Here is a 16862-nt window from a genome sequence, read left to right on the forward strand (position 1 = left end):
GTGTAAAGTGTTAGAATAAACAACAGCCTGGGAGCAATAATGTATAAGTGGATATTTAAAAATCTCTCCCAGCGCCATGGGACGGTCCCAGTAAAAACCAGAATGCCTGGCAGTTGGCCAGACTGGTTTGTTAAGACGCAGGAGGAAATAAACCTTTCAAAATAACAGATACATAAAATCTTCCCTCTTTTTCTGGAGTCCTCATTAGTAGCACGAACATGTGTCTGTTTTCATCTGCATGATTAGATTCTTGGAAGTCATCTCCGTGATGAATTGATGATTTCCATTAGAATCATCTCAATGGCCTGGACTAAATGAGCCACCAGTAAGGCAATAATTGAAGAATTATTAAAGTAAGCCTCAGGGCACATTTGTTTTATGTAGGACATTCTGGAAACTTTCTCTTTTCTGTATTGTGCTCCTACTATATCTTTCAACAAATACTTTCTTTCCAGGAAGGGTGGTTTTTTTCTTTCAAAAAGCAGTAAATTCAGCTACTGCACAGAACAAAACCAGTAAACCTGTGGCACCTGGTTTTTAGTGCCAGGCAGCCAACGTGGACTGAGCAAGCACAAGGTGCTGGTAGGATCATCCTCTCTGTCCTCCCCATGTCCAGCTGGTTTCACTCATGGTTTTCCAGCCTTTTTGGAGGCTTGTCCTTTCTGCTGGTTAGTTTTGCCCAGTGGCTTCATTGGCTGCTGGTGGCACTTCATTCTTCCCATCTCTCACGGGGATGCCATGGACAGCGTCTCCTTGAGGAGCTCATCCCACAGTATTTGAAGAGCAGAGATCACTTGAGCTCTGGTGGTTCACATGCCTGACTTCTGAGGGGTGTTTTTGAGAATATCAGGAATTAGGACCAGATGCCTCTTTCTTCCTCCCCCCACCCCCCCTTTTTTTTTTTTGAGAGAGAAAATGCCTCTTTTGCACATCATAAATCTTCCTTCAAGGCCGTGAGAGAATATCTGCTGCCTACCCTCCAGCCAAACCACAATAAATCAGCAGGTCCCCCTGGCCCCTGCTGTGCCTTATCTGTGCAGAGGGCACAGCTTGGAAATCAGCTGTTGCTAATGGGAGAAGGCAGCTGGTGATCTGCAAATAAACATGAAGCTGTAGTCGCCAGTGCTGTCCCTGGCCCATCAGCGATGCACGAGCAGCAGCACAAATCACGTCCGCTCACAGGCTTCCTGCACGGAGCTGGGAAACAGTGGGTAATGTGAAAAATTGCAATTAGTGGGGTAAGTGAGAGGAAAGTCTCATGTGAGACACAGGAAGGTGTGCAGTGGGTTTGGAGCGGTGGGATTTGGACTCTTTTATTTGCCATAAGCTGCTTTTAGCAGCTCTGATCTGTTCGTGTATGTGGCCCATCCTCACTCACCATGGGCCTGCTGTCCCCTCCTTAGACATGACTGGGCAAGAGATTAATCAACTTGCATACAATCCAGAGGTCTCCAAAGTCAATTCCTGTTCCTCCTGGTTCTTTCAATGACTTTACAAATGTCCTTGCAGCTCCAGTCAAAACTGAATTTACTGCCTACAAATATAATTTTGCTCTAAACAGTCATACAAGTTTTATTTATCTGAGACTGTATCTGAGCTGTAACAATTCAGTTTGATGTCTCTCTACATTGCTCAAAATTGCAGAAATTCACTCTCTGCTTTTGTAAACAGGGATATTTTGTTTGAACTGTGGTGAGATAAACATCATGAGATGTAGTAGAGTGAATGAATTATGAGAGTCATACTTCAAGACTCTACACTCTATTTAGATTATATTTGATTCAGTGTTGAAATACAGATACTCGGTACTGGTCCATATCCTGTCCAGGAATGGCCAAATTATTACTGATGCAGAAGTGATAGAAGTAAGAAAAATAAAGTTACCAAAACCTGAAAAGAGTAAGGTTACTTTAATATGGCTAAAGAGTCTGCAGGCAGTGTCAAAAGGGATCCAATGACAGGACATAAGAAATAATCATCAGAGAAAACCTCAGTGTAATTAGCGCATGTAATTAACCACTGGACAAAGCAGACAAGGGATTAGTGGTATCTTCTTAAGTCAAGCCTGGCTACACTGCTAAACGATTGTCTTTTGTCCAGCCAGGAGCTGTGGATCCCAGGCAAAAATTGTACAGTCTTTGTTTTGTCTGGGGTCAGATTAGATTATCATAATGGCTTTAAAATCTATGAATCTGTCATATTTGATCTTAAGTGAGTGAATCAAAAGACTCACTTAATGTAGGTATGCACATTCATACCAGAGTTGAGTGAATAATTCAATAATTAATTCAATGAGCACAAACATAAGAACTTGAGCACCATTTTATTGGGTCATACCAGAGATTCATCTGTTTCAGAATTGCTCCTCAGAAGACAAATGCTTTTGTCTTAAATCCACCACCTGCTAATTTCATTAGGTCCCACATTTCTCATCTATGTTGTGAAATAATTCCTTATACTTCCCTTTCCCATGTTCCATCCTTCCATGATTTTATAGAGCACTATCGTATCCCCTCTCTCATCTCTTTTCTTTGTAAATTTGATGTCACTTTTCATGGAGAAGGTCTTCGGTGATGCTTGTTTTTCTTCTCTGAACTTTGACAAGTTTGACCACGCTTTTGACCAAGGCATCTTCAGGACTCGTTTCTGTAAAGGTCATCATGGTGGGACTTGTCCAAATGAGCACAGAAATAGACATTTCTGTTCCTCACATCCTGAAGTGTGCCCTTATCAGCGTCACACCCTAGAAATGCCTCCTTCTTTGTGCTGGCTGAAGGACATGAGGGTGGTAGCTCTCAGATGGGTGCTTATTCTGTAGACTTGCAAAATTGGGTGAGATGGACTTTTGTCAAAACAGTTGAAGGTGTGAGTGTACCATGGATGTTCAGGAGGACAAATTATTTTTGCATTTGCATTCAGTTTTCTCCCAAACCTTCTGCTTGCTTTTTTGTGGCTACAGAACATTTCAAGGAGCTGTCCTTGATAATGCCAATATTTATTTCCTGATTTTTATAGATGTTGTATAACCTAAAATAGTGCATGCACCATAAAATGGGATTTTCTCCATATTTACTTTGGTTACTTGCAGATTTCTTGATAAATGCTTCATTATAAACAACTAGCATCTTGTGTTTTTCTTTATCAATTCTTCACACTTTCTCAAAAGTTGAAGAGCACATTAGTGACTTGTAAAATGTATATACAGTTGTAACAGTCTGATAAAACACGATACTTATATAATTTAAAGTTAAGTTGGTCTGTTTGGTTTTAACATTTAGCTCCCAATGCATTGTTTCTATTAACTACTTGGACAAGCTGATTTTTTTCAACAAGATATCTTGACCAGTTGACTGCATTTCCTTCTGTGGTTCACAATAAGTACTTCTTGTTTGTGCTCATCCAGTACAGAGGGACAACTCAAAAGTCTGCAGGTATTGTACATCCTATAGAAAAGCTAAAAAAAAAGTAGAATTTATGTGAGATACAGATGATACAAGGAGCTTCAGAGCTCTTTCTGCACTGAGAGAAGTGTCACCCAATGTTGACTTAACATCAGCTGTTTCCACAATGACACACTCTACACAAGTGTAGAGTCTTGCATCTGGGTAGGAACAACCCCAGGTTCCAGTATAAGTTGGGGAATGACCTATTAGAGAGCAGCGTAGGGGAAAGGGACCTGGGGGTCGTGGTGGACAGCAGGATGACCATGAGCCAGCACTGTGCCCTTGTGGCCAGGAAGGCCAATGGCATCCTGGGGTGGATTAGAAGGGTCAGTAGGTCAGAGAGGTTCTCCTGCCCCTCTACTCTGCCCTGGTGAGACCACACCTGGAATATTGTGTCCAGTTCTGGGCCTCTCAGTTCCAGAAGGACAGGGAACTGCTGGAGAGAGTCCAGTGCAGGGCAACAAAGATGCTGAAGGGAGTGGAGCATCTCCTGTGTGAGGAAAGGCTGAGGGAGCTGGGGCTCTTGAGCTTGGAGAAGAGGAGACTGAGGGGTGACCTCATTAATGTTTACAGATATGTAAAGGGTGAGTGTCATGAGGATGGAGCCAGGCTCTTCTCGGTGACAACCAATGATAGGACAAGGGGTAATGGGTACAAACTGAAACGCAAAAGGTTCCACTTAAACTTGAGAAGAAACTTCTTCTCAGTGAGGGTGACAGACACTGGAACAGGCTGCCCAGGGAGGTTGTGGAGTCTCCTTCTCTGCAGACATTCAAACCCGCCTGGACACCTTCCTGTGTAACCTCATCTGGGTGTTCCTGCTCCGGCAGGGGGATTGGACTGGATGAGCTTTTGAGGTCCCTTCCAATCCCTGACATTCTGTGATTCTGTGATCTCACTGCAAACTTACTTGTGAGAAAGCATGTGGAAATTAGGCTCAGAAAAAGGAAAAATTTCTATTAAGTTTTACTCACAGAAAATCTGGGCTGTTTAAGCTCCAGTTGTGTAACTTTACTATACTTTTCTGTGGTCCTTTTTTATATGTTGGACAATTCTTAGTCCTGTATTCATCTTATATTTCGTAATTGTTTACTGTACATTGTATAATCTACAGTATCCGTTTTCAGTTACATCGGTTCTCATTATTTTTAGGTCTGTTCTTCCTAGCTAATGCTGGCAGGACATTGAGGTTGGTTTCCATTGGAAAACAAGTCAAAAGGAAAAGAAACCAAACCCATTAGTGCTGAAACATGACCTACTTTTAAATTGCTGTCAGGTGAGGAATCTCCTCCAGATTTTAACTATCCACTTATTTTATGGAGAGCTGGAGGAAAATGACAGCAGTTGGGAAATACATTGTTCCACCCCTCAGACACTGGAAAATATATTTTGTGTGGTGGTTTGTCTACAGAGCTCTACTTTTCTGTTTTCCAGAAGCAAAGTGAGAAAGGTTGAGACAACAAAATCACATATATGTAAATATACATATATATGAGCAAGAGTGATTGTGCTTGGGATGATTTACTGATGTCTCATGTAAAGACATGAATGAATCAGGGAGTAATTTCTTCCTTAAAACTAAATTTTTTAGTTATTTAATGCATACTGTGCATATTTTAATGACATTTTTCAAAATGCTGGGGTTCTTTTCACAGTGAAACCTGTGGTAAACCCATTGTAGGTATGGATTCACATGTGGTGACATCAAAGCGTTGGAATTAATGATACAACGGGCGTAGGTGAAAGTCACCATTGCTGAGCTTCAGCTTTGCCTTTTCATTTAATGCAAAGCCATGAAGAAAAACAGGCTGAATAACCAACAGATATGTTCATAGGTCTTTTTTTTAAAGTGGCAAGGAGCACATTTGAGTGTGTTCAAGCTGCTAATAATATAATAGATGATTCCTTGGCTCCTGTGGAGGTGCCAATCAAACTGCAAGAGCTCAGAAAAGTGGGAAAAAGTTGTGCCCATCTTCTGCCCATCATGGTGTTCGTGGACCTGAGCAGAGCGCTAGAGATGTGAAGTTTGCTATGATATTCCTTAGGATTTGATTGCACGGTGGGGTTATCAGTGCAGGTTGCTTTACTATAGATATGTTCCTCATAAATAGTGATATTTATGAAACTGAGGGAGCGTTGCTGTAGGTGGCAGGTACTGGGTCTCCTCCATGTGCCACTGCCTGGGGGGACAAGCATAGATGGAGGCAAGTGGGCTCTGGCATTTGAAGGGCTGTCATGAGCTGTCAGTCAGTAAGATTTAGCCAGAAGAGACTTAAAAACCTGAGGTCCTTTGTCATTTGGTTGCTGTTAGTGCTGTCACACTTTTTGACGCTGACGGAACCAGGGGAAATTTTGAATACAATGTTGAATATTTGAATATGGAGTAAAATTTTGAATAAAACAAAACAGCGTTGACCTCAAAAAAATGACGGACCTCAAAAGAGCTCCACAGTACGGATTCTGTGAAGGAAAATGTTGTCTCCGAAGATTTTAACTGCCAAACTACATTATATCTGTGAGCTGAGCTTTCCGGAGACTACACAGTCGTGTCCCAGTGGAAACAGAAGCCTGTTCTCCAAAGCACAGTCTCACTGCAGCTGCTCAGCAAAAGTCATATGAAACTTTTAATGCAGGGAAAAAACTGTCGTAGTTTGCTCAGTTTGGTTCTGAGAGATGACCATACCAGTTTTTCCCCAAACTTTTCCAAAACAACCCCTCAGGGTGTGGGGGCAGCAATCTGGTGCAGCCACCATCGCAGTGGTGATGAACGGCTGAGGAACCATCATCCTCCAGAGTAAATCCCACAGCAACGTTGCATTGAATAGCGCCATCAAAGGATAGGATGCTGATGCCCATCCACCCCTCTCTACCACATTCACACACCTGTATTCTGGAAAAATAAGCCAAAATTACTCCTGCGTCCTTTCTTTGGTGGCCTTGAGGCATATATTTATGTTACCGTCAGATTTTAAGGTGGGTGATTTAACGCTACAATAACAGGGAAAGTCCTTGCCTTGTTCAGGCTGAATATTTTATGACGTGCTGCAAATGAGAAAGCTGCTGCAGTTTTCTGAGGTGTATACTGAATAAGGCAAACCTCTGTAAGGCTTAGAGTATTTCTATAGCAATATCTGTCCCTGCCTGATTAACACCTTAGATTATCAGCACAAGGAGAATTTTAATCACATACTTATGTTTGCAAAAGGTCAGGCTGGATAATCATAATGTTCCTTTCTGGGTCTAAAATTCTATTAATCAGTTTACTCGTTTTCTTTTTATGTGTTAAGTTGTTTGAACAATGAGACTGGGGCAGCCAATTTCTCTTTCGCACAGTGAACTGCCCAGGTTTGCTCCCTGGTTCTCATGCTTTTTCACAATGCAGAGGAAGTTTAAAGCCAAACAGAAAAGCCCTCCATTAAATTCAAAATATTTTTAAAAAATTGAAATATTTGTATTAATTAGAATTCCTTTGTTAGAGAAAACTAATACTCAAAGCCAGACCTTCCCAGGAACAGTCCATTCAATCTTTCTTATCTCACCTCACACTTCCAGCTTTATGCCCCAGGGGCTGAATTATGTGTTTTTTTCTGATTTAGATCATAGGAAATTGTGAACGTGTAACTTCTGATCCGTGAGCTGTTCACAGTTGTAGGGTAATGCTCATAATTTACCTATTTTTCATATTGGCCTGGGATGTCTCCTGCTCCACATTTCTGAAATCAGCCCTTTTTTTCATTAGGCATCTCTAATTTTCAGGTTTAAACAATGTTAGCAAGTCCCTAGGGATGTCTCTGCCTTTCTGTGCTGGTTCTTCTAACCCAGGATCACGGCTTGAGCTGCTGTGAAGCATCAGATGAGGTTCCCATGCTTCTGGAGGGAAAATCCTACAAGCTGTGAAGAGCTTTGATGGGATTCTCTGTAAATCAACCGCTGATGAGCTCATCAATAAGACTTCTGATAAAAAGCAATTAAGCTGTCAAGCGGTAAACAATCCAGAGCAATTCCAGCCTGTACTCCAAAAGGGAAAAACATCAATATTTTGCCAAATGGCGATGCAGTCACAGCGATATTTCAAAGGGTGTTATTTATCAAGCTCCTAAAACAAGAAGAAAGGTTCCTACACTTGGAAACAGTGGGGGATGCAAGGGTGGATAAATGAGAGGATTTATCTGTACACACAGATGGTACCAGCAAGAGTAAGAAAGGTTAACATTAATGTAGTCATATCCATATATGACTAATACCTTTTTTAATTCCAGCATTTATTTGTTCTTTTATGCATGTATTTATTTGCCTGAAGGCTCACATATGTAGGGGGTGGTGCCACCAGGCAGCTGTGGTGATGATCTGGTGGGTACCTGGTAGAGTCACATTCAGTATATGGGTGCAGGTTTCACACTGCTGGCAAAACCATCAGAAATCTGGAGAGACTGGCTCTTTGTTTAGGAGTTTAGGAGTCTTAAATTACAAGGGAGCAATTGTTTGGTGCTCATCCTTAATCATAGCATTTCTTTCTCTTTTCCTGATGGTACTGCTTTAGAAAAAAGTCGATCACATAATTTCCCCGTACGTGCAGCAGGGTTGTTTTCATTTTGTTTATCAGTTTGGCTCCTTTCTGATGAACTTGGTGGTGAAATGTGTTAATGTAAAGGTGCAATACTAATCCTGAAATGTTTCCTCATGTCTGCCAAGTTATGTCTGTAAATTAGAAACAGCAAAAATACAGAAACTGTAGCGACAAGGACTGACAGCAACCTTTGGACAGAGCCTTAATAATTATTAGAAGTGTTAGAGTGACTGTTCCTTTGCCTCAAGTGAGGATTGCAAGGTCTTTCAAGGTCCGTTTTTACTGTCTGAGGGTATTCAGCTAACAGTGTATGGGCACGGCCCAAATAACAAGGTAGCTTATGCATATAGGCAAAAACCATTGGCATTTTCAAAGTATTTTGAAACTTGTCCTAAACTGGAACACTCAGTGTGGCAGCCTGTGCTGGAGGTTTGGATCTACATTTAAACACCAAATTGGGAAGAAACAAGAGGCAAAATCTTCAAATCCAACCAGGGGAAAGAAAAAAACAGCCAAACAAAAAACTCCACAAAAAAACCTCAAAGCCAAACAGATTAAAAATATAACAATGGACACTCTGTTTTTAACGTCTGTCTCTGTTTCCTTGTTCATCTCCATTAGAGCTGGGCAGACTCTGTCGCTGACTCCAGACCAGAGGACTGTAGGAGTTTATTGCAAATTCCAGCACCAGGGTAGATCCTCTGAAAGATCTGCATCATCTGCATGATCAATACACAAAATGTCCTTAATGAAACACTACATCCATAAGGTTTTATCTTAGGAAAACCTGGAACCAGAGTGCAATCTGTGTCTCCCCTTTGGAACTGCAGATAATGCTTCCTTTTTCGTATGGTCAAGCTGTGTCCTACTGGCCCTCTGCAAAATGGGTTTGATGGCAATGCATCTTTCTTAGTGGGGTAGGGCTTGTGGAACAGGACATTGCTGTATGTCCTGGCTGTTTCTTTGGGGCAAGTCCGATTCTCTCATTCCTGCAATGAGGAAATTAAAATTATGTTTATTCTGGCCTTCCCTGTGTTGATAGTCAGTGGCATGAGCTAAAGGCACATAGGCTCAGGTAAAAGATGTAGTGGAAGTCAAAATTATTCTTATTTATTTTTGTGGGGTTTGTTTTGTCTCTGTGTGTGTGTTTTGGTTTTTGGTTGGTATTTGTTTGTTTTTAAACCAAATGAATCTTCCAAGCATTGTTTTAAAAGTGATTCCCATCAGGTAGGCAGAGATGTCCCTGTGTGATGTGGTGTCGAGGGTTAAGATTGTGAGGTGACAATAAAACCCTGGCAGATGTATTGTTAACCCCCTCTCCCCCCCCACTTCTCCCTTTTTGCCCCTCCCTCTCCCCCCTTCCCACTCAGGACAGGCGATCTGGAGGGAAAGAAGGACAGAGAGAAGAGAGTTGGAAAAATTAACAATGTTTTACTAATGCTACTAATAAGAATAGAGAAAATAATACAAAATATACTAAACCAATCTTGAAAGTCTCAGCAACTGCAGAGCCGGCACCCGAAGTCCTGGACTGGACTCTGCAGCCAACCGGAGCTGGATTCAGTCTGTCACTAGGCCTCAGTTCGCAGGGACGACTAGCAAGGTCCTCTCCTAATGTTGGCCATAAGCAGAAGGGAAAAAGCAAAGGCAAAAGGGCCGACATCCTCGTGATCTCCCACTTTTATATGAAGTTTTCACGTGAATGGAATGTTATATACAGTTGGTCAGTTTCTTGGTCACCGGTTTCTCGTTGCCCCTCTCGCGAGCTGTCCATCTGTGCTTATCAATAAGTTTGCATTCCATTGCTATGTTTACCAAAACATGTGTCTGGTTCTCCAGGAAAATGCAGTTAATATGAAGGCTTTAGCTGGCAGGCAAAATTCACTGAAAGAGAAACTTGTTTTTAACAAAACCAGGACATGTGGACACCCAGCTCAGCTCCTTTTCCAAGCACTGGCCTTTCCCCACACCCTTTGGTGAACCAAGGAAGAGCCACAGTTTGGTGCCTGAGCACGGCCCAAGCGATGGAGCCGCATGTGCTTTGCAGGTGGCCCCAGCTGGTGTCTTTGCAGAAGAGACAGGTCTGTTGGCTTTGCTGATTTTTGCCCAGCACTGAATCGCTGGGCAGGGTTAATGCTACTCCGATTGCAGCAGAGAAAAAAGGTTCGTTGTGCTGATGTTTGGGACAGCGTGTCCAGCTCCATGAGCCGGTGCCTGCGAGACAGGAGCAGTCCTCTTCCACTAATAAGAAATTCTTTCTACTCTCTCTTTTGTCTCAGATTTCTTTAAGACAAAGACTTAATTCTGCTCTTAGCGCCTGCAGTTTCAACTCTGCCTTCTGCGCACTGTTCAAAATTGTTGTAGAGAGTACAAAGCTGGTGCTGCCATTAGAAAAATAAATCCCAGAATAATAAAGACTGGAACAAACAAACTTCAGCAATGCTTTGTGAGTGCCCAGGTCTGTTCAGAGCAGGATGCCCCTTCCCAGTGGGGCAGAGGGTTTGGGATCAAAACCAGTTTTAGACAAAGGCCACATCTCCACCATTGGTTTAAAGTTCACATGCTCTCCCACAACTGCCCTTGCTGGTTTGCTCCTGGAACAGCATTGACTTATGTCAGTCCTTGAGCACCATACAGGGAGCAGCATTCCCAATAACATTATGGTTGAGTTAACCCTATTTTGAAAGAGAAAAACCGTATGGACATAAGCTCCATATGGAAACTAGCCATGACCTTGGGTGCTGAGTTGCGGAGCATCCCTGGGAGGTAAACCCAAGCCATGACTCTTGCCCACAGCAGGAATACTCTATAGGTGAGTGCAAACATGTAATGTAAATCCCATATGCCATAACACGGACTCACCACACAAATAAATAGGACCACAGGCCCCCCTCAACTCTTAGTGTGCACTTCGGATGCTGTTAACATTCTGAATAAGCAAGTGGCTATGAACTTATCGTCTGTTCCTCCTGAGTCCTTGGATTAAGCTCTGGTTTGCAATGCATCATTTAAGAGGTTGTGAGTGTTTTCCGTGTGTTGAAATAAAATTATAAACAGATTGAGCCTGGGTACAGTAGATCCACCGGACTAAATTTGACTAAGAAAAGCTTTCGATTAAAGAATGAGGCCTTAAGGGGGATGGGGAGTGAGCTGACAGGAGGGAAATTTAGTCATTTTGCTGAAAAAAATGTTGTGGAAGTGTGTTCTCTGCAAATGTCGAAGGAGAGAGTCCTTGTGCGGGAAAGCACACAATATAAATCAGTATCTACTAAAGCAGTCCATCTCTTCAATATAACAAAAGTAACTGTATGAAATTGCAAAACAGCACGCACTGCATTTTCGTGGGGAAATGTGCTGTATTCAGTCATATTAATTACTGCGTGGGCTCAATTTTCAGTGCAATCAATCCACAGGAAACAAAAGGGCTGCAGGGGAAATAGAAAAAGACAGTCAGCTAATAGGAGCCAGATTCAATAAAGCTGTATCTGCCTTCAGTGAACAGCGAGGCAGAGGTGTGTTTGTTCTCCCCTGGCATGGAAGGCGATGGGTCCAGCAAAGGGTGTAGGGCTGAGAGGGGCTTGGAGCAATACCCGATGTAGATATCATAGAATCATAGAATCATTTTGGTTGGAAAAGACCTTTAAGATCATAAATTCCAACCCTTAACCCAACACTGTCACTAAACCATGTCCCTAAGCACCACATCTATGTGTCTTTTAAACCCCTCCAGGGATGGTGACTCCACTACTGCCCTGGGCAGCCTGTTCCAATGCCTGACAACCCTTTCCATGAAGAATTTTTTCCTAATTTCGAATCTAAACCTCCCCTGGTGCAACCTGAGGCCATTTCTTCTTGTTCTGTCATTTGTTGCTTGGGAGAAGAGACCAACCCCCTCCATGCTCCAAGCTCCTTTCAGACAGTTCAGAGATCAGAAGGTCTCCCCTCAGCTCCTGTTCTCCAGCTGAACCCCCCAGGTCCCTCAGCCGCTCCCATCACACTTGTGCTCCAGGCCCTTCCCCAGCTCCGTTCCCATCTCTGAACTTGCTCCAGCACCTTAAGGTCTGTCTTGTAATGAGGGGCCCCAAACTGACCCCAGGATTCGAGGTGCAGCCTCACCAGTGCCCAGTACAGGGGGACAATCACTTTGCTAGGCTTGCTGGCCACACTGCCTATATATATGAGAAATACAGGGTTTTAATTCAAGTTTTTCTGTGCAGTGTTCAGGGTGTCATCTCAGAGCAGGTTGCTGTGCGATGGCACTTCTGCCAGTGCAGCCTCTACCTGCCGTGTCTCCTGCCCCACTGTGCCGTGGTCACAATATCTCCTGTTTGGTACCAGGGTGTTCTTCTCACCCCATGGTCAGCCCAGCACCCTCTTCCAGCAACAAGCAGCTGGGATGCTGGTGTGGTCAGGGGTCTCCTGGATGGACTTCAGACCCTGGGTGAACTTCACCTTCATTGCAAAGTTTCTAATTAATGCCAATATTTTAGCAAGCTATTTGGTTTGTTTGCCCAGCAGTTAATAGGAGGATTATCTGTTAGTTGGGGTTTTTCTCTTCCAAGGTTGCTTTTCATTTTTGCAGTTGAACGTGTTCGTTTTTAGCAGTAGCCTTCTCTTCCATTCAGGCTCCAAACTTCCCTAGGAAGTGACTTCATGGCATTATTCAAGCAGATTATTGCTCAGAGTGGCTATGGCTGAATTACCTAGTGTTCATATAATGGCAGGCTCCGAGTCCATATGTATTTAATGACTGTAATCATTTATTATTTTCCCTTTATTAGGTTTGTTTTTAGAGAAAGTTTTACTGTGCTATTTATGGTATGCTAAGTGGTGCAGCTTACTGAAAAGAACATATTGCATACATTTTATTTTTAATAGGTTTTGCTTGTTAAAATGAAAATCTTTTATTTACCATAGTAGGGCAGTTTTTTGCTGACAGTTTTATTATTTCAATTACTCAGAATTTTCTTTCCTCTTTTGCTTCCCCAGATACCCCTCCAGGGAGTTCTAATGTGTCCATTCTTTATTTAAGATTAGGTTCAGAACGTGTTATTTCTAGCAGGGCAGAGAAAAAGCATAATATAACAGACATTAAATAGCGGGATGTCAAGGTTTTATTTTCTTTCTTCTTTGAGCTGCAGAATCCTTTCCCCATCTGTGTCATCTGGTGATTAATTGCACTGATAATCTATTCTCCCTCATCAATAACTGTCTGTTACCAGTGCCAGGCAGAGGCCATGCTCTGCCTAAAGAGTTTGTGTCTGGTGACAAATGAATGTACATGTGTGGGTAAAGGGAGGGACCTCTGAGAGCATTTAAAATTGCCGGAGACCTAGAGTTCTTTAATGAACCAACACTCTATAGGTACTGGCAGGAACTACCGTATGCATTTCGCCTGCTGGTGGGGAAAGGAGAAAGGGACCATTCTCCCAGCGCAAAACCCAAGGCTTGGTTGGTAGAGTAAAAAGTGAACCCCAAGGGATCATGCTAGTAGGGAGCCCCACAACCCCAGTGGAACAACACCAGGGGGAAGGGCAGACCAAATTCACCTGTATGAAGTTCATTAGTGTGGGACAGCATGAAAAACAGTGTCTGCTCTCTTGGCTCTTGTTGGCTAGAGCTGTGGTTTCCATCTGCAAGTTCTAGTGAGTCTTTGAGGGATGCTGGTGGATGAGAGGATGCTGGTGTCCTGGGCTGCATCACAAGGAGCGTGGGCAGCAGGTCAGGGAGGTGATTCTGCCCCTCTGCTCCGCTCTGGTGAGACCCCACCTGCAGTGCTGGTCCAGCTCTGGGGTCCTCAGCACAGGACACACATGGACCTGTTGGACAGGGGCCAGAGGAGCCACAGGAATGATCCGAGGCTGGAACAGCTCTGCTGGGAGGACAGGCTGAGAGAGTTGGGGTGTTCAGCCTGGAGAAGAGAAGGCTCTGGGGAGACCTTATTGTGGCCTTTCAGTGCTTAAAAGGGGATGATGAGAAAGATGGGGACAGACTTTTTGGCAGGGCCTGTTGTGATAGGACAAGGGGTGATGGTTTTAAACTAAAGGAGGGGAGATTCAGATTAGACATGAAGAAGAAATTTTTTACACTGAGGGTGGTGAAACCCTGGCCCAGGTTGCCCAGAGAGGTGGTGGATGCCCCATCCCTGGAGACATCCCAGGCCAGGCTGGACGGGGCTCTGAGCAACCTGATCTGGGTGAAGATGTCCCTGCTCATGGCAGGGGTGGCACTGGATGAGCTTTGAAGGTCTCTTCCAACCCAAGCTGTTCTATGATTCTGTGTGTGATGGATTTTACTTTCCATTATAGCACAACCAGTCCTTGCACTATGGGAAAACCAAACCCAAGTGCTGGAGCAGTAGGAGATCTCCCAGAGCTACAGACAGACATGTGCTCAGACTGCCTGTGGCTAGTGCATGGACCTGGTCATCCTTTAGTGAGGTAGAAAGCATGTTTCGAAGAAAATCCTCACACTTGCATCCTGTCATGTTTTCCAGAGTGTCGGGGGGAGAGCTTTTCGACCGCATCGTCGAGAAAGGTTTCTACACTGAGAAGGACGCCAGCACCCTGATCCGACAGGTCCTGGATGCCGTCTACTACCTGCACCGAATGGGCATCGTGCACAGGGACCTCAAGGTACAACCGCGGTGTGACTTGGTCCTCTGAACAGTGTTAATGAAGGTTGTGTAATTATGTGAGCCTAACGCACGGAAGTCCAACCCCTTGTGGGACTGGCTGTCTCAGTAAGGATTTACCATAAGAGGGATGCTCTGAAGGCTCCACATCCTCCCATCATAATTGGTTTTAATGAGGACTTTGCAATCAGTGCTGTTACAATGGGAATTATGTGTGTATGATGTGGAACAAGTTGTTCATTGAGACCCAAAATGTTACATTAAGGCAGGAGACTCATCTCAGATGCGATGTGTTTACTGCTGTAAAGGATCTTACAGATTTACTGTGCTATAATATATTTAATTTTCCTTAATAATAATCAGTAACGGTAAGTAGTGTGCGAAAATGCAATGATTTCATATTGTGCTATTTGGACCACTGCTTTTGGAGACACTGTTAACAGTGAGGATTCTCCTAAGGAACATTGTGTGCAAATGTGATTTTTAGATAATTTTCCTTTTAGCTGTACTGTGTTATCACATCAAAAACTCAGCTTTTCTGGCAAAAAAAAAAAAAACACAACAGGATATTTTTTATATATTGTTTCCTTCCTATATCTGTCATTAAGATTCCTATGTAACTGTCATTAAGATAATCCAAAAGGCTTACAATTCATAACACGCAGCTAAACCTCCCCATCTTTAGTATCTTAATAAATCAGCAGAAGGCATCAGAAGAAGAAACAAATGTCAGAAGAAAACTGGGGGTTCTGTTTCTGAGCTAGTTAATCTTCCAGAGTTTAATGCCAGTAATTAAGGATTCAGTGAATGAAATAACACCTCTGGTTGTGTTTTGGACGGATGCTCCAAACAGGAATTGCCACGGATGTTGATGCTGTGGCCTTGAATTTTCCCTATATAAAGATAATAGACTTTGACAAAACAGGTCAAATTACCTGAAGGCTTAATGAACATTGATAGAGTGAAGAGCTACAAAGAAGTCCTTTTGTTTTTTTTTTTACCTTCTTAAATACAATTTGTATTAAATGCATTTTTAAATTAATTAAATTTTTAATTTGGTCTAACATTAAACTGTATGTTTGCGATTTTTGGCAAGTCTTCTTCATGAAGGTTGTAGTGCTGAGAATATGACCTCGCTGTTTTGTCTTAATCCGGATGAAAAATTATAGTGATACTGTTTATTTCCTTTTTATCTCCTCCAAAATTAGTGCTGATATGAAATGCTGTGTGGTGCAAAACAATAAATGGCAGGCTTGTTCCTAAAATGTTATGCAGTGGGGCCAAAATAGAGCCCAGTGTAACCACCAGCACCACAGCTGTCCAAGGTGCCCAAGACAGGCAGACGTGGCCTCGTTTTGTGAAAACCTCAACACAGCGATTTTCTTCTGCTGCTCTTTGGCTCCAGATGGGAAGCTTTTTGCTACACAGGGGCCATTCCCACAGGATTTTAAGCTTTTCCACACATTACTGCTGCAAGGGACTTGCCTCAGGCTTGGATTCCTCTGCCAGAAGTGGGCATCTATGAGCTTCGCTTCAATAGATAGAATAGAACAATAGAAAGTAGAAAAATATTTTTTAAATCATTGATTTTGCACTCTTTAAAGGAAAAACCTTGAGTCCACTGAAGGAAAGTATACAGTGCTGTCCACAAATAGTATTTCCTCCTCAGCATTGTCCAGTTTAGTCCCAATAGTCCCAAATAATGGGTTTTCTGTAAGGAGACATGGGTTAGTCTTCTGTCTCCTACAATCTTCACGTGCGGCCTTCAGTTCCCATTCATTTCCTGAAGTACATAAAGATATTTTAATATTTATTAGAGCTCCCCTGCACTTCAGTATGGAAGCATTGTATAGAATTTTAACATGGCCGGCTTTCTCCTAAATTCAAGCTGCAGAAAATAACTTCAGGTTTATTTCTGCAACCAGAGGTTTTGGAGGGAGGTCTGAGTGCTCTTAACTCAGACACTCCATTGTGCAGGCTCTTAATATTCCTGCCTTTGTAATTTAAAGGAAGGCTGTAGCTCTTGCTTTAAAACAGATCAAACTTATTAAAAAGTTCCTATAATAAAATATGAGATCTGTTAATTGGGAGGTGGATTCATCTGTGAATTACTTTCAGAGTTTATGTGAGGACATACTGAATTTAGATCAAACCAACATTCTCTGGTGGTATTTTGGGGCAAAGACTAGCTCTTTTTCTTTATTTTTGTTTGCAAGTC

The 16862-nt window shown here is 42.7% G+C and overlaps 1 protein-coding gene across 2 annotated transcripts in view; it reads left to right on the plus strand.

Annotated features, from left to right (window-relative positions):
• CAMK1D (calcium/calmodulin dependent protein kinase ID) overlaps nucleotides 1-16862 on the plus strand; it is a 238297-nt gene that overhangs the window by 172326 nt on the left and 49109 nt on the right. For both annotated transcript variants that reach the window (XM_082072739.1, XM_082072738.1), the window contains exon 4: nucleotides 14507-14645. In XM_082072739.1, the coding sequence (XP_081928865.1) occupies nucleotides 14507-14645 (139 nt within the window). The remainder of the gene's footprint in view (nucleotides 1-14506; nucleotides 14646-16862) is intronic.

The sequence above is a fragment of the Streptopelia decaocto genome (assembly GCF_964273445.1).
Source record: "Streptopelia decaocto genome assembly, chromosome: 1".
Taxonomy (NCBI): domain Eukaryota; kingdom Metazoa; phylum Chordata; class Aves; order Columbiformes; family Columbidae; genus Streptopelia; species Streptopelia decaocto.